Source organism: Lepidochelys kempii, chromosome 21 (genome assembly GCF_965140285.1).
Source record: "Lepidochelys kempii isolate rLepKem1 chromosome 21, rLepKem1.hap1, whole genome shotgun sequence".
Taxonomy (NCBI): domain Eukaryota; kingdom Metazoa; phylum Chordata; order Testudines; family Cheloniidae; genus Lepidochelys; species Lepidochelys kempii.
The window spans coordinates 14,034,496-14,052,581 of NC_136400.1; the positions used below are offsets into that span (position 1 = coordinate 14,034,496).

At 50.6% G+C, this 18,086-nt stretch overlaps 1 protein-coding gene across 10 annotated transcripts in view; it reads left to right on the forward strand.

Annotated features, from left to right (window-relative positions):
- The window catches only part of PPFIA4 (PPFI scaffold protein A4), a 166,069-nt gene that overhangs the window by 133,267 nt on the left and 14,716 nt on the right, over window positions 1-18,086 (forward strand). For 8 of the 10 annotated variants that reach the window (XM_073320166.2, XM_073320175.2, XM_073320172.2 and 5 more), the window contains 5 exons: window positions 736-936; window positions 9,153-9,215; window positions 10,341-10,367; window positions 13,313-13,488; window positions 16,827-16,924. In XM_073320166.2, coding sequence (XP_073176267.2) covers window positions 736-936; window positions 9,153-9,215; window positions 10,341-10,367; window positions 13,313-13,488; window positions 16,827-16,924 — 565 coding nt within the window. Of the gene's footprint in view, window positions 1-735; window positions 937-9,152; window positions 9,216-10,340; window positions 10,368-13,312; window positions 13,489-16,784; window positions 16,925-18,086 lie in introns of those variants that run through there. The other 2 variants (XM_073320176.2, XM_073320174.2) reach the window with 2 other exon arrangements.

The following is an 18,086-nucleotide window of genomic DNA, read 5'->3' on the forward strand; positions in this document are numbered from 1 at the left end:
TGGAAAATAAATATTGTACTTACATTTCCGTGTATAGTATATGGCCCAGTATAAAGAAGTCATTCTCTGTATGAAATTTTAGTTTGTACTGACTTTGCTAGTGCTGTTTATGTCGCCTGTTGTAAAACTAGGCAAATCTCTAGATGAGTTGATGTACCCCCGGAAGACCTCTGAGTACCCCCAGGGGTATGCGTACCCCTGGTTGAGAACCACTGTCCTAGAGTATCAGGAGCATAGAACGACTCCAGCTCTATGCTGATGGAGCCAGGCTCCTTAGCCTGTCATTGCAATGGGAATTGTCTGGGGATATGTGGACATAGCTTTAATGAAATGATTCAAAAAGATCAATCATAGAAGCATAGAATATCAGTGTTGGAAGGGACCTCAGGAGGTCATCTAGTCCAACCCCCTGCTCAACGCAGGACCAATCTCCAATTTTTGCCCCAGATCCCTAAATGGCCCCCTCAAGGATTGAACTCACAACCCTGGGTTTAGCAGGCCAGTGCTCAAACCACTGAGCTGAACCCTCAGTCTCGGCGGTTGTGTCCCTTGTTAGCACGTGTGTGTCTAGGTGGAGATGGGCACATAGAATATCAGGGTTGGAAGGGACCTCTGGAGGCCATCTAGTCCAACTCCCTGCCCAGAGCAGGACCAATCCCAACTAAATCATCCCAGCCAGGGCTTTGTCAAGCCTGACCTTGATATGAAACCCTCTGCTTTCCTCTGTGTTGCCAGCTGTGGGTGGGCATGCCCGCCTGGTATGTTGCAGCCTGCAGAGCCAACGTGAAGAGCGGTGCCATCATGTCTGCCTTGTCCGATACAGAGATCCAGAGAGAGATCGGCATCAGCAACCCCCTTCACCGGCTGAAATTGCGTCTGGCCATTCAGGAAATGGTGTCGTTAACAAGTCCTTCGGCTCCGCCCACCTCGAGGACGGTAAGTGCTTCACGGCTGCAGAGATTCTTGTATATAACATGGCGGAGACCCTGACCCTGTTTATGGGGTGCCATCCATCCTCCTGTCAGAGAAAGACGATATGGAGGACAGTGTACCCTGCCAGCTTTTCCAAAGGAAAAAGCAGTTTTTCTTCCATACTTGATACCAGAGATGATCCAGTGGAGCCGGCTGTGAAGGGAGCAGAGTTTCATTTTTCTTGCTCACTTGCAGGTGAGCAGGAATTCACAAGACCATTGCTTCAGCTTGAAACAGCCTGACGATGGGAGTGGGAGCTATAACAGACTGCTTCCTCCCAGTGAAAGATAAAGTGGTTTGTGCTAATCATAGAATCGTAGACTATCGGTGTTGGAAGGGACCTCAGGAGGTTACCCCCTGCTCAAAGCAGGACCAATCCCCAACTAAATCATCCCAGCCAGGGCTTTGTCAAGCCTGACCTTAAAAACCTCACAGGTTCCACCACCTCCCTAGGAAACCCATTCCAATGCTTCACCACCCTCCTAGTGAATGTCATCTTCTCACTGGATCTGCTGTTTGGATTTCATTCAGCCTCTGAAAAGCTGAAGTACTAGAAGTCTGGGAATCTACGTTCAAGCAGTGCTCATGTTCCAGGATGAATTAATGCTTTGTAAGGAACATATATGCCTTGCCATGTTGCAACAAACTGTCTGGTCCATCCAGTATCCTGTCTCCATCTCCGGTCAATGCCAGAAGCTTCAGAGGAAGACCTAAAACCCTCATGATGTACCTGGCCAATTGCCCGATACTTTCCATAAGGGTGAAATTCCTTCCTGATCCAGGCCTCCTGACCTCTGGAATATGAGGAATGATATATGCTTCAGCCTACGTAGTGTAACAGTGGTGCTATTCTTGCTCCTTTGTTGACTTTGTTTTGTGCTACTTAGGTGTGTGCATGCCCAGCGCACCAGAGCCGGAGAACTTTGCCCAGCAGTGCCCAAAGGGGCGGCACTCACGCTTCGTGCCCCGGGCAGGGCAGCACCACTCCAGCCCCCTCAGTTCCTTCTCACCAGGTGTGGCTACAGTCAGAGCTCCATGCGATGTTTCACCCCCTGCTCATTGGTCTGTTTTTGAGAATTTTTTTCTTACGTATAGCCGTTCGTAGTACCTCTGGGTAAGTTTATGTTAGTTCAGTTATAGTGGCTGTCTACTCTCTCACCAGGGTTCAACCACTGTCTGTCCTGTGGGGCGGCCATCCCCAGCAGTGACCCCCACACGAGGTGAGAGGTGCGCCATCTGCAAGTCATTCACAAAGAGAACTTGGGCGATGAGACTCATAGAATCATAGAATACCAGGGTTGGAAGGGACCTCAGGAGGTCATCTAGTCCAACCCCCTGCTCAAAGCAGGACCAATCCCCAACTAAATCATCCCAGCCAGGGCTTTGTCAAGCCAGGCCTTAAAAACCTCTGAGGATGGAGATTCCACCACCTCCCTAGGGAACCCATTCCAGTGCTTCACCACCCTCCTAGTGAAATAATGTTTCCTAATATCCAAACTAGACCTCCCGCACTGCCACTTGAGACCATGGCTCCTTGTTCTGTCATCTGCCACAACTGAGAACAGCTGAACTCCATCCTCTTTGGAACCCCCCTTCAGGTAGTTGAAGGCTGCTATCAAATCCCCCCTCGCTCTTCTCTTCTGCAGACTAAACAAGCCCAATTCCCTCAGCCTCTCCTCGTAAGTCATGTGCCCCAGCCCCCTAATCATTTTCATTGCCCTCTCCTAGACTCTCCAATTTGTCCACATCCTTTCGGTAGTGGGGGGCCGAAAACTGGATGCAGTACTCCAGATGTGGCCTCGCCAGTGCCGAACAGAGGGAAATAATCACTTCCCTCGATCTGTTGGCAATGCTCCTACTAATGCGGCCCAATATGCCGTGAGCCTTCTTGGCAACACAGGCATATGGTTGACTCATATCCAGCTTCTCATCCGTTGTAATCCCCAGGTCCTTTTCAACAGAACTGCCACTTAGCCAGTCGGTCCCTAGTCTGTAGCAGTGCGTGGGATTCTTCCGTCCTAAGTGCAGGACTCTGCCCTTGTCCTTGCTGAACCTCATCAGATTTCTTTTGGCCCAATCCTCTAACTTGTCTAGGTCCCTCTGTATCATATCCCTACCCTCCAGCATATCTACCTCTCTCCCCATCTTAGTGTAATCCGTGAATTTGCTGAGGGTGCAGTCCACACCATCCTCCAGATCATTAATGAAGATGTTGAATAAAACCGGCCCCAGGACCAACCCTCTGGGGCACTCCACTTGATAACGGCTGCCAGCTAGAAATTGGGCCATTGATCACTACCCATTGAATCTGACAATATAGCCAGCTTTCTGTCCACCTTATAGTCCATTCAAGCAATCCACACTTTTTTAACTTGCTGGATAGAGTACTGTGGGAGACCGTACCAAAAGCTTTGCTAAGGTCAAGGTATATCACGTCCACCGCTTTCCCCATATCCAGAGAGCCAGTTATCTCCTCATAGAAAGCAATCAGGTTGGTCAGGCATGACTTGCCCTTGGTGAATCCATGTTGACTGTTCCTGATCACTTTCCCCTCTTCCAGGTGCTTCAAAATGGATTCCTTGAGGACCTGCTCCATGATTTTTCCAGGGACTGAGGTGAAGCTGGCCAGTCTGTAGTTCTCCTTTTTCCTTTTTTAAAAGATGGGCACTATATTTTCCTTTTTCCAATCTTCTGGGACCTCCCCTGATCACCATGAGTTCTCAGAGATAATGGCCAATGGCTCTGCAATCACATCCGCCAGCTCCCTCAGCACCCTCGGATGCATTGCATCCAGCCCCATGGACTTGTGCATGTCCAGCTTTTCTAAATCGTCCTTAACCTGTTCTTTCACCACTGTGGGCTGCTCACCTCCTCCCCATACTCTGGGAGCTGACCTTGTCTGTGAAGACCGAGGCAAAAAAAGCATTGAGTACTTCAGCTTTTTCCACATCCTCTGTCACTAGGTTGCCTCCTAATTCAGTAAGGGGACCACACTTTCCCTGACCACTTTCTTGTTGCTAACATACCTGTAGAAACCCTTCTTGTTACCCTTCACATCCCTTGCTAGCTGCAGCTCCAATTTTGCTTTGGTCTTCCTGATTTCACTGCTGCATGCTCAAGCAATATTTTTATAGTCCTCCCTAGTCATCTGTCCAAGTTTCCGCTTCTTATAAGGTCACCAAAGATTTCTCCGTTAAGCCAAGCTGGTCGCCTGCTATATTTGCTATTCTTTCTGCACGTCAGGATGGTTTGTTCCTGCGCCCTCAGTAAGGATTCTTTAAAATACAGCCAGCTCTCCTGGACTCCTTTTCCCCTTATATTAGCCTCCCAGGGGATCCTACCCATCAGTTCCCTGAAGGAATCAAAGTCTGGTTTTCTGAAGTCCAGGATCCGTATCCTACTGCTCTCCTTTCTTCATTTTGTCAGGGTCCTGAACTCGACCATCTCATGGTCACTGCTGCCCAGGTTGTCACCCACTTCTACTTCCGCTACCAATTCTTCCCTGTTAGTGAGCAGCAGGTCAAGAGGATGACGGCCCCTAGTTGGTTCCTCCGGCACTTGCTCCAGGAAGTTGTCCCCAACTCTCTCCAAAAACTTCCTGGATTATCAGTGCACTGTTGTATTGCTCTCCCAGCAGATGTCAGGGTGATTGAAGTCCCCCATGAGAACCAGGGACTGTGCTCTGGAAACTTCTGTTAGTTGTCCAAAGAAAGCCTCGTCTACCTCATCCCCCTGGTCTGGTGGTCTGTAGCAGACGCCCACCACGACATCACCCTTGTTGCTCTCGCCTCTAAACTTAACCCAAAGACTCTCAACAGGCTTTTCTCCAGTTTCTTCCTGGAGCTCTGAGCAATCCTACTCTCCCTTACATACAGTGCAACTCCCCCATCTTTTCTCCCCCGCCTGTCCTTCATGAACAGTTGACACCCATCCATGAGAATGCTTCAGTCATCTGAGTTACCCCACCAAGTCTCTGTTGTTCCAATCACATTATAGTTCCTTGACTGTGCCAGGACTTCCAATTCTTTCTGCTTCTTTCCCAGGCTTCTTTTGTTCGTGTACAGGCACCTAAGCTAGCCGATTGCCCTGCTTTCTCAGTATGAATCAGGAGGCCTCCCCTGTTGCACCCTCCTCCCGGTATCCCACTTCCCCACTTACCTCAGGGCTTAGGTCTCCATCCTCCAGTGAACCTAGTTTAAAGCCCTCCTCACTAGGTTAGCAAGGCCGCTTCCAAAGATGCTCTTCCCTCTCTTCATTAGGTGCATCCCATCTCTTCCTAGCAATCCTCCTTCCTGGAACAACATCCCATGGTCGAAGAATCCAAAGCCCTCTCTCCGACACCACCTGTGTAACCATTTACCTCCACAATTCGATGGTCCCTACCTGGGCCTTTTCCTTCAACAGGGAGGATGGACGAGAACACGACTTGTACCTCAAACTCCTTTATCCTTCTTCCCAGAGCCACATAGTCTGCAGTGACCCACTGAAGGCCCACGTGGAGAAGTAGGAAGGGCTAGTGGTCTGAGGGCTTGATCAGTCTCGGCAAATGCTCCATCACATCCTGAATTCTAGCTCCAGGCAAGCAGCACACTTCTCGAGTTTCCCAATCTGGACTGCAGATGGATGACTCCGTCCCACTTAGGAGGGAGTCCCCGACCACCACCACCCGTCTCCTCCTCTTGGGAGTGGTGGTCATGGAACCCCCATCCCTAGGACAATGCATCCCATGCCTTCTGGTCGATGGGGTCTCCTTCTGATCCCTTCCCTCAGATAACTCTTCCAAACCATTCTCCACTGCAGTACCTGTGCAGAGAGCCTGAAAACAATTTCGCACCTCTATCTGTGTTGGGGGGCACACAGGTTCTCCTCTTTCTTCTTCTGGAGGTCACATGCTGCCAATTTTCTTCCCCGTTCTGCGCTTCCCTCTCTGATTCTTCAGCATGCTGTGCCCGCAGTACCAAATGCTGACTTCCATCCAGAAAGTCTTCGTTTTCTCTGACGCAACGCAGGGTTGACACTTGGGTCTCTAGTCCTTTAACCTTCTCTTCCAATACAGAGACCAGCTTGCGCTTCGTACAGACGAAGTCACTTCTACCCTCTGGGAGAAAGACCAACATGGCACATCCTGGGCAGGTCACAACAGCTGATGGGTCACTATCCCTATTGTCTTCCTTCTAAGAGCGTCTTCAGATGTTGTATTTACTGCTCACAGAAGCCTGAAAGGCAAAAACTCTGCGGGAACTCCCCTCAGGCGAACTCCCAGGCTAACTCCTTCCAGTCAACCACTCAAGGCCCACCTGGAACGAAGCACTCCCAATTCACACTTTTCAAACCAACAACCACCCAGTTAAATAGTCACCCTGTTGGAGCAGGCCATGAGGCTCGCTTCGGCATCGCGACCTCGCCTGATCGGCAGTCGCATTCGGAGCCAGCAAGCGATGCCGCCCCGCACTCGGGCATTGATGTTTCCCACAAGAGGAAGAGAGGTCGTTCTCCCTCCTTTGGTACGGTGAGGAAAAGGTCCTGTAAAATGAGCTGGGACCATTCCAGGGCTCAGGAAGACTCCTCTTCTTCTTCCAAGAGGAGCGCTGACCGGCACCGTACTCCCTCTGGCACACAGGATGGAGCAGGTCTGTCTAACTGCTCCCCAGTACCATGCCGAGAGTCCCTACCATCAATTCCAGTTCCTCCACTCCACTCATGAGGCATCCATTGAGTCCGGTACCAATTAACATCAGCACCAGCACTGACTGTCTCCATGCCAACAGCTACCTGGTGGCATCTGACCTGCTTTGCCTCTCAGTCCTGGATTCTCCACTTGTTCCGGAGTTCTCTGATGCCATGGTTTCTACCGCCTCATCCCAACTCTGCCCTTGGCACGTCACAGAGCCGCCAGGTTCATCAGCACCAGAGCTCGTACCACCCGGGCCTCAGACTGTGGAGCATCTTTGGTACGCCCTTAGCCTAGGTACCAGCACCTCTTCTGGTACCATGTGGGTGTGCCTCACTCAGGGCCACTGGTACCAATCCCCCATTCCTCTTCAGCACTAATGCTGCCCCCGTATGGGGCTTCAGATGTCTGACTATTTGTTTTCCCTGTCAATGCTGGCTCCCCTGTTGTCACTAGAGACCCTCTGGGACTCCCCATTATCCAGGTCAGGGTCATCTTCTCCCTCGTCATCAAACAGACACCAGAGATTGCCTGCGGATCACCATTGGTACCGAGATTGGCATCTGTACTGCAGTCAAGACGGGGCTCTTGGCCTAGTGCCTACTGGCCACCAATGCTTTATCCAGACGCCCAGTGGCCTCTTTAGACTCCTTGGGACGTTCCTCGGTCCCTAAGGTCCCGCTCTTCGACGCGCTCCAGAGTGAGATCACCAGTCCCGATGGTGGCTCCCTCGGTCAAACCATCTCAGTGGCCGGTGACTGCTGAGTCCATCCTCCTGGACTCGGGTTATTCCAACCAGATCTTACGGCGCCAGAACAGGACCTGTTGCTGATGCAGTGAACTGCCTTGGTCGACTCTCCCCTGCCGGAATCTTCCCCTCCCTCGGGACCCAAGGACTTTCAGGTGTATCAGGACCTCCGGAGGTAGATGGGTGCCACCTCGGGCAGGCTTCCCTCAGGAGAATACGCATAAGCTGCTGTCTGATGGCCAGGTTTTATTTTCAGAAAAGAAGACGAAACTCTGCACTCTTTTAAAGACCCCCCTGCCCCCTGAGCTACTTTACGTTCTTTGGGAGTATACACCCCGGCCATGAAGAGATGCCACTGTGGCGGTCAGTAGCTGCAGCAGCCATGTCTTCTACTTAGGTGACTCCCGAGCGGTGTGCATGGGAGGTAGAGCTCGGAGTCTGTTTAAACAAGGGCTGCAGGATTGCCTTCCCCAAGTTTGCATCTGATTTGGGCGCAGCAGTGATTGGTAGATGCATGCCCAGAGGACCAAGTGGCAACCCTGCCAATGTCCAATATCGGGATGTCACTTAGAAATGTCATCTACTCGAAGAAGTAAAAACACTCACCTACCTGTACCTGTTGTTCTTCGAGGTGTGATGCGGACGTGTATTCCACGGCCCACCCTCCGTCCCCTCTGCATCGGAGTCTGTGCTTATGACATTTGGTGCAAAGGAACTGAGAGGGTCAGGGTGGTGCTGGCCTTCTGTGGCCAGGGGAGGGGCTGAGTGCTGCCCTGTGGGTACTGCAAGGCAAAGTTCTCCGACTCGAGTGCTCTGGGAACGCACACATCTAAGTAGCAGACACATCTGCATCACATCTCAAAGAACAACAGTTACGAGTAGAGACTAACAAATTTATTTGCCGCATCAGCTTTCGTGAGCTACGGCTCACTTCATCGGATGCAAGCTTATGCTCAAATAAATTGGTTAGTCTCTAAGGTGCCACAAGTCCTCCTTTTCTTTTTGCGAATACAGACTAACCCAGCTGCTACTCTGTAACCAGTTACAAGTAGGTAACCATCTTTTCCTCGCACTGGTATTCCGGAGCAACAAATTCCACTAATTAAATACGCACTGTGTGAAATATTACTGCATTTTATCCATTTTAAATGTGCTCTTTGTTCTTGGAATGGGGTGGCTGGGCGCACCCTTCTCAGCACGGCTCATCGTTCTGTCCTGTCACACGTCTTGTCTCTTTTACTAAGGTAAGGAGTCCTAGGTAAATTTCATGGAAGCTGAAAGTGTGTTTCTTGACAAGAATGCGAGGAATCCACCAGTGTCCTTTCGATTTAGATAAACAGAACCAGATTCTGATCTCAATCTGGTGTAAATGAGCAGTAATTCCTGGTGTGAAACCAGTGGGAGAGAAGAATCCAACCATAAAGCCTGTATGTGTGTCATTGTAATCCACTGTAGAACCTGAAATACCGTTTCTAGTTGAACTTGCTTCACTAAGAATTTTGACAGGTTTCAGAGTAGCAGCCGTGTTCGTCTGTATTCGCAAAAAGAAAAGGAGGACTTGTGGCACCTTAGAGACTAACCAATTTATTTGAGCATAAGCTGCTGTAGCTCACGAAAGCTTATGCTCAAATAAATTGGTTAGTCTCTAAGGTGCCACAAGTCCCCCTTTTCTTTTTAAGAATTTTGAGCAGACCGCTGTGCTCCTGTTGTAACATGCTGTTGATCTTTCTCTGATTGACCTTTCTGACCTTTTCCCTCTAGTCCTCTGGAAATGTCTGGCTCACACACGAGGAGATGGAGAACATGGCAACTTCCACCAAAACGGTTAGTTTCTTGTCTAATCCCATCTCCCATCTGAACAGCATGTCAGTTACCAAGCTGAAGGCGTGTTTGTGCTGAAATCTCAGTCCAGTTGAATGGAAAGAGATCTGTATCTCATGCAGTCATAGCAAGGTGCCTTTTGGAAAATGGTTTGTGCATGCTTAGAAGCTGCTTTTCAGCTTTTAATAACTTGGCAGTTTCTACAGCTGCCTTTTTGTTCCCCCAAATAAGAAATATTTTCTCCTTTTTCAAGGTCCTGTTGGTTTTGCTGAGACCATGATGACTGTGTCTCTCTGTCCACCTGTAGTAAAAAAGAAAAAGACCCACTGAACTCAAGAAGGTTCAGAGAAACCAGCCCAGAATGTGAAATCCTGACACCCTCCCCCACCCCTGTCCCCAAAGTCATGGGCCAAACTTCCATTTATTTCAGTGGGGCCAGGACTTTAGGGGTCTCAGTCTCTTTCTTAGTGGCCAGGTGTCCGCATCACAAAACCTGCCGTCACAAGGGATGTTAATCGGCCTGCGTTGGCCCTGCAGGTGTTGAGTATGGGTCACTGGCATAGTGTCCAGGTCAGGGATGGCGCAAGCTGGCCGGGCGATGCGGTGGAAGTTTGCACTGCCGCTGTCTGACTTGTGTCTGTACTTTGGGAAATGGAGGCTGTCAGCCTGGCATCTCTGCCCAGTGCTACACCCGCTTGTCACAACGAGCGTGTGCTCTAGAGGCGTCTGTGCCCGAAGTAAATGCTGGGGAGAACAGGACTCCTGGAGCGTAGCAGCACTGTTGATGGTATCCAGGGTGAACACCTGGCCCCATTGAAGCCAGTGGCAAAACTCCCTTTGATTCACGCAGGATCAGGATTGCACCAGGGCTCATTTGCAGTCTAGCTGAGAGACACATGTTCCTGAGTTGCATATGAAGTGAGCATTCCCATTTCCTGTCTGGCTGACTCAGGTCAGGACTCTCGCAAAGGACCCCGAGTCTCTCTCGTACCTTTCCTCTGACCGCAATGTATCACCTTTCAGATCTGTGTTCTGTTCTATTCATGTTCGAAGGGCGTGATCCCCCCGGGGCAGAGGTACTGACTTTACCTGTTGTTTTTGTTGACATGCTACATTTGTTACAATTAGGACACAGAGGAGGGCAGCTGGGCACAGGTGAGACCTCTATGTCATCTCTTTCCATGTCTGTTAGCTAGGCGAACCGGGGTCAGGAGCAGGGCCGTCGCCCAGAGAATCTCACACAACCCTCTTGCGAATTGAATGCCCTAGTGACACTGTGTGTGTCCAATCACATCACTCCGTTTCCACTCCCTCGGACAATTATTCAGCATTTAGCCCCGCCCTTTTGCCCCTTAAACCCTGCCCCCAAAGGGACGTCACTGGAAGGTCGGTGAAGGCAGCACAGAGAATGCTCAAAGGCAGGGGAAAAACACTTCTTCTTTTCTCTTGTGGTTTGTTGACTCTTCCTTTGTGTCATTGTAAGGCGGGGATAGTGTTCCCGGGGCTGGAGCTTCATCTCTTAGCTCTCACCAACCAATAACATGTATTAGCCCGTACGCTCCCGCACCAGGAACATGGCCCTTTCATTGCTGGTTGCGGTGGAATGCCATGTTTCTTTTGACTCCCGTTTTAGCTGTCCCAGGAACTAACACAGCACACCATTTCTGGGTTTGTGTACTGCAGGTGACAGACTAGGCTGAGATTTGGCGTGTCAGGGCAGGGGCCTTCGCCATTTCCGAGGCATGAAAAATACATGGCTAAAAGCGCTGTGTGACTGTGTTAACTCTCAGCTCTGGGTTCCCTGCTGCCTGGAAATGGTTTTCTAAAATTGGGGACCCATGTCGAGTAAAAATGCTTGTGATCTCATCTCCCCATACATGGCATGCCCTGTGGTCACCGGTCATCGTCCATCCACTCCATAGTCTGTTAGTAAAGCTGGCAAATGGCTGGATGAATGAATGAGCTGGTTGGGCCCAAACCATTCCCCCAATCCCAGTTTCTGGGGAGCTCTGATTTTGAGACCAGATCTGGATTCCAGTTCTGATCATCTGGGCACCTCTAGAGCATGTTAGCCAGGACTTTCCTTCCCGGGACTTGGTAAAAACCATAGGGCAGGCAGTGTAGCAGTGTTCCAGCAGCGATGCAATCCCTCCTCTCTCCCCACCACCCTTAGTAACCTAGCCCCTCGCCTGTTCTGTTTGATCAGCCATGCCTGTCAAATGCATCACTGGCTTTGTAGCTAAAGACAAGACATCTCTGTTCTGTTCGGCGCGTGACTGTCCTTTGCAGGAGAAAAGAGGAAAGCCCTCCATTAGCAACAGTAATAAAGATCCTGAGAACAGCTGCAGCGCTGCACATCTGGCAGCATTGGCTGACCTCCTCATTCCCCCGGGAGGGAAGGAAATATCCATTTATACAGGGGTGGGGGCAGGGAATGAAGAAATACTGAAGTGATGTCAAGCAAATTGCCTTTCCTGGTAGGAAGACAACACTGCCCCCCTCCCGGTATTGGAACAGGGTCTGTTTTAGGGATACGTAGAGGTGGGAGAGTGCTTCCTGCCAAGGATTAAAAAACAGGGGTTGATAAACCACGTGTAGTCCTCCAGGGCATACCCACCCATGTGAGTCCTGCTCACTTGCCGATGTGGTCGGAGTTAACGATAGTATCATTTGGGCCTGATCCTTGATTGCCCTGCACCTGGTGCAAAGTGGGTGCTGAACTGCTGTGTGGATGGGGTGGCATTTTAAACTGACTTGAGACTGGCTTCAGTAACCGCACCAGGGGGCAGGGCAGTGGAGCAGGAGGCCCTTTCTCTCCTCCTTCCTGATTTACATTTAACTGTCTACATTTCTGCCTTACTTCCAGAAGTGGGGCTTAAACCGGAGAAGTGCTGAGCAGTCCCCGGGCATCGGAGAATGCTGAGCCGCTGAGCTTTTCTCAGCAAATGTTCTACGAGTTGCCCTGTTACCAGCATAACATTTACATTATGAAATTTAAGTAGCAAAATATTGAGAGGGGAAAATTTTTGGCCCCTGGTTTTAATTTTGATTTATAGAACATCATTCATCCAACCATTGCAAAATGCCTTGCAAAAGTTAATTAAGCCTCACAACGTCTGTGTGAGATACTGTAGGCAAGTATCCAACTGGTTACACTTAATAAGAACAATGTAGCCCATGCCCACGCAACATGGCGCTCTGTCACCCTTTAATGGTGGCTGGGGCATATATAGAGGTTGAAGAGTTTGCTGCAGCTAGAATTAGTCAGGAATTTTTCGACAAAATATTTTTTTAATCTGAAAATGCCACTTTATCAAAACCTAACTGTTTGCAGGAAAGGGTGGATGCCACTGAATTTCCTGTTCTGAAAAATTAATTGGAAAAAAAAAGTTTTGAAATTGCTGGAACGTCTCGTTTTGACTTTTTAGAGAGGCACAAGTGCCATTTTTGTTTTGAAATTTAAGTTAATTTAAGGTTTAAAAAGTAAAAAAAAAATTAAACAGGTCAAAATTGAAACAAAATGTTTTGAGATTATCAGAACAAAGCGTTCAATAGACTCGATCTGAAAATTTTTTTGGATTTTTCAGTTTGTGGAAGTTTTCAAGACTTTAAATTTTTTGTCCCAGTTTGAGAGAGAGAATTTTCAGAGTCTCATGGGAAAGCCATTTCCTGCCCAACGCTAGCTTCAGCCTTGGCTAACAGAGCTGGGTCCCTTAGCTCAGACAAGGGAGGGTCATGCTTTGGGATCCAAGGGTCCCTTCTTCCATCAATCCATCCAGGGTTGGGGCATTTTATACTGGCTTTTCATCTGTATTTCTCTAATCTGTGACATGTCTGCTCAGACAGAGAAGCACTGACTCAAGTTATTAACTTATTAAAACACAATTTATTAGTAACTGGACAGACATTTGCCAAAGCAAAATTCCCAGTAAAACCAATTCAGCTGAAAATGACCCACCTTCTTCTAAATGCAAGAGCTTTGGAAAAAACATCTTGCACCAACATGTCCTAAAGTGCCACCAACGAGTCCCCTGGAAAGTTGTGTCTGCAGGGCTGCTGAGAGCCGGCATGTATGCACGCTTTTCCCTTTGCTTTCACAGACGCTGGCCTATGGGGACATGAACCATGAATGGATTGGGAATGAATGGCTGCCTAGTCTGGGGCTCCCGCAGTATCGCAGCTACTTCATGGAGTGTCTCGTTGATGCTCGGATGCTGGACCACCTGACTAAGAAAGATCTCAGAGTGCACCTAAAGATGGTCGACAGCTTCCATCGGTGAGCTGGGCTCCCTTGGAAGGTGTCAAGAGTATTAAGTCCCTTCCTGAGCAGTAAAGGAGAAGGTCTGTGGTCGGTCTTGTGATTTCAAGGGTTCCTAAGTGGGATTCTCCACAGATTTTAGCCAGATCCAGCTGGTGTGGCTGACCATGCTCAGACACCAGCTTTGGAGGAAGAATTATTCAGGTTCAAACTGGATGGTCTGGAACAACTTAGAAAGGCTGATGTTCTCCTTCATGAAATTCCCTGTGCAGATCCCCAGTGTAGGTGGTTGCGTGGCACAGAACCATTCAATCCAGGTCAACCACAAGGGGTGGAGCAATTTCTGACCCAGGAGTAGAACATCCCAAAGCACAAAGGTAAAAGGCCTCCCCCTGCTCATCTGTCTGTCCCTCCCTTTGTTCACCTTCTGGAGCAGTCATGGAAGCAGCTCATCCATTTCTCTGACGTTGCATTGGAGGGGCGGGGGGGGGGGGGGGGTTTAAGAACACTGGGGTCGTGGTTGGGGTTGTTAGTGTCAGCTGTCGAGTGAACTAGAGTTTGCTATCACTGCTGCAATGGGATCAGCTTGCAGGCCACATGAGAGGAGATCCTGAAGCCCTGGAGGATTGAGAGGCTTTGTGAGACAGCCAGTTGTCCATAATGGATCGTTACATCCAGTGCCCAAGGGGCCTCGGTGAGGGCCTCTCTTCTGGTGGCTGGTGCATCTTTTGCTCTCCGAGTAACGAGTGAATGTGGTGCCCTCAAATTGGCTCACTTCTCCTAACCCACAGCCCTTTGCAGAGCCAGGCAATCCCCTCAGGGGATCCACCTCCCCAAAGCCCCTGAGTCATGAGAAGCTAACTTGAATCTGAATCTGCAGCCCATGGATCCATCAGCAGATGGCTCCGTCCCGGAGATGTACAGTCTAGCACCACGAGGTGTCAAGGCCTCAGCCAGCTGTGGGGAAACAGTAAAAGCAAAGCAGGCTCTTGAGTGGAGCTGAGGCAAAGAGCCAGGACTAGACAGGCAGAGCTGGTCTCTGCTCCCCAGGAGGGGATCCAGGTCGGGCACAAACCCAGACAGCTTCCTTCCTCTGCTCCCATCTCTTAGTGAAGCACTATTTAAGGGATGTTCACACTTGCACTGTGAACCCTTGAGGTTAAATGCAGGTCCAGGTCCCTGGGCTCAGCCAGGTGATGCCTGGCGCAGTCTGGGAGGAGGGTTGAAGGGGGCTGACTGTGAGGCCATTGGACAGCAAGCCAGTACCAAGGGGCACCTCGGAACAGCGCCGGAGCCGGAGTCCCAGTGCCAAAAGGACTGACTGCTCGTTGTCCCCTGGGAACAGCTGCCAGTGTCTGTCCCTAGCAAGTGTGAGCTGGACGTGCTTCTCTCGATTCTGGATCCCGGCCAGCTCCCAGAGGGCCGTCTCCATATTTCTGTTTGGTTTGTGCTCCTTGGCGTCCCCCTGGAGATTGCTTCTTCGGGCGGGGATCTGCAGGGGGTTTCTCCAGACACAGAAGAGATTCCTGAATCTTTTGGCTTTACATCCACATGACCCCTCCCTCCCTCTCGTTGGAGCCTTTGTAGAGATCTCAGTGAGGCAGGGAGCCTTTCAGACCTGGGGTTTGGACCGCTCCGATCCCTATGCAATACACACATGTATAGACGACTTGCAGCTGCTCTGTAGCTCACCAGCCAATGCTGGTCCCTCCTCCTGTTTGGAGCTGCAGAAAATCCTAGCTCCTAGGAGGTGATCTTCCGACTCCTACCCAATCACGCTTCTGAGTCCCCCGCCCCGTTCCAGCATCCCTCCCTGCCTCACAAAGTCAGACAGAGCGTGACGGCCAGCGCATCGCGAAGAATGCAGCCCGTTTCCTTTACAAAGACACCGCTGAAATGAAGCCTCTGTTCAGCTCAAGGGGGGACTGCATCCTGCTGCAGCTGTTCCTTCAGCCCAGGAGGTCAGTGATTTCACTGAGGGAAGCAGGGGGACTCCCAGCCTGGAATGGCTTTCCAGATCTGTCCCCTGGTCTGTGCGGTGCGTCCTGCTTTGCTTTGCAAGCCGTACTCCACTCTGCGTGGATCGGCAGCGGCCAGACCTGCCTGTGGCATTCCTCCCTCTGCCCTCCCCGAGCACGTCGCCAGGGGGTTGCTACCGCGGGCAGAGCACCGGTGCCCGGGGAGCCGGAGAAGAGCTCCAGGGCCTTGCACCTGGGCGTAAGAGGTTGCATATGGGTCCCAAAGGCTTCACTGGGGACCTGCAGCTGGGGTGCCCTGGTAGGAGCTTAACCACAAGTGTGTTGGGAGCAGGACGCACAGGGCGCATCACCCTTCCCCCACGTGGGGGCTGTCACAGTGCCGGCCTGGCTCCCTTCGTGCACCGCTGAGGGTGAGGAGGAGGCAAGGCCATGACCTCCCCTCCCTAACGCCAGCCTGTTATGGCATGTGGGGGCAGGACAGTGTGCTGCAGCCCCTGACGGTGTGTCACAAGGGGCGTGCTCCCCGACCCATTGAGGCACTGTGGGAGGAATTCTTGCTCTCTGGGGCTGCATTCCCCCTGGTCGGCCCCCTGGGGTGCAGCTCTGCAGTGCGCTGACTGAGAGCTGGGTCGCATCCCCTGCTCCCAGGAATGGAAGTTGGGTGCATGGTGGGTCTTCAGAAAGTCCCACCGCAACTTCCTCAGCAAGGACAGTACGACATCTCTCGATCCTTGCCGGTGACTGGAATGCAGGTTCCTGGGCCCTGTGCAGCATCGGGACTGATCGCAGAGCTCCCTGGCACTTCCAGAACCCCCGCTCCAGCTAGCAACCCGGAAGCCCGAGGCTCTCGAATTCCCGGGCAAGAGAGTTCTGACCTGTCAAAGGGGCTGTGGGTCGGTGAGTTTGGATCCATGCCCTCCCGTGCAGGTAGAATGGGTGAAGGCTGAATGCCCCAGTACAGCTGATCGTGCATATGAATACAGGACTGAATGGCACAGACACATCCCAGCCTAGGGACAGCAAACCCCTAGGCCCAGATCCAAAGTATTTAGGTTCCTAAGTGCCATTAAAATCAATGGCTGTTAGGTGCCTACATACCTTTAAGGATCTGGGCTCTAGAGCTGGCCCTGTCAAGTACCAGGGACCCTGGCAGGTGAGCTAGCTGGAAGGGTTTCTCTCAGTGCTGATGTCTTTGACCTTCTCCACTATGGTGTTCTTGGGTTGAGAGTTTCCCTCTAGGGAGTGTCGATAATAAGACTCAACCGTTTCTAAGAGCATCCCTCCGCCGAGTTGTGAACCTTGCTGAGAAGCAAACGCCTCCCTCTCTTGTCTTAGTGTATCCTATCCTGAGCGTTGAGTGATGTGTTGTTTTCCCAGCACCAGCCTACAGTATGGCATCATGTGCCTGAAGAGGTTAAATTATGACCGCAAGGAGCTTCAGAGGAGGCGAGAGGAAAGCCAGCACGAAATCAAAGGTCAGTAACCATTTAAAAGAGCTGTTTGCGTCTCAGGGGAAATGACAGCAGAAGAGACCCCGCCGCCTTCTATTTCCATTTCGGTTTTTAATACAAAAGGCAACACTTCCCAACCAATGTCATACAGTCACTAGCCCTTCCCCCCTCTAAATATCGAGGAAATTGGCTTTTCACATATTCATGGAGTAGCTGCAGGCAAATTGTGACTTATTAATAAGTTCTGCTCGCTACAGAATACTTGCTTGGAAGCAAAGTCATTTCTACGGGCTCCTTCTCGGTCCCCTTTGAAGTCCTGATCCTGTTTGTCAGATCACGTTCGTTTGAACCAACACGGGATTCTGACGGCAGGCGGGAGATGAATGGCAAGAGCAGAGAAACCCTGAGGATCTAAAGAGCCCCCGCTAGCAGCTCTATTGCAATTGGACTCAAATGAAGAATTGGTTGAACTTAACTGGAGAGCCCACTTGATGACAGCATTTGACTTAAAGACTGTCTGCCCCGAAAGTGAATTTAGTTTCCACAGAGAATTGGAGGTTTCTGTGTCAAGTGGGTCGGTATTTTCAACTCTCTTGAACAGAACTGGGAAAATTAAACTATTGTGATCACCACTGAGAGATCTCAAGTAGGTAATATAATATGCACCAATATTCCTGCTTGCATCAGCGGATCTACCCAGGCTTATAGATAGCAAGGTAAATATATCATTTAAACAAAAAAAGGGTGAAATCCTGACCCTGTTGAAGTTGGGGTTGGGACGGGGAAGTTGCCAGGTTTTCAGCCAGAGAACTTGACTCTCTGAGTAGCATTGTTTCTAATCTGAGTGGGGTTTCCAACTGCTCCCCAAGCATCTGCACCTCTCTGCTTTCACTGCTAAAGACGGCGGGCTGGAATTGTACAGGGAGGTCACAGTACACCATGTGCAGAGAATCACAGAAGATTAGGGTTGGAAGAGACCTCAGGAGGTCACCTAGTCCAACCCCCTGCTCAAAGCAGGACCAACCCCAACTAAATCAGCCCAGCCAGGGCTTTGTCAAGCCTGACCTTACAAACCTCTAAGGCTGGAGATTCCACCACCTCCCGAGTTAACCCATTCCAATACTTCACTATGTCACATGGCAATGTCAGAGGGAGAGAAATCTGGTCACTGCAGCCTCTTGGTGAT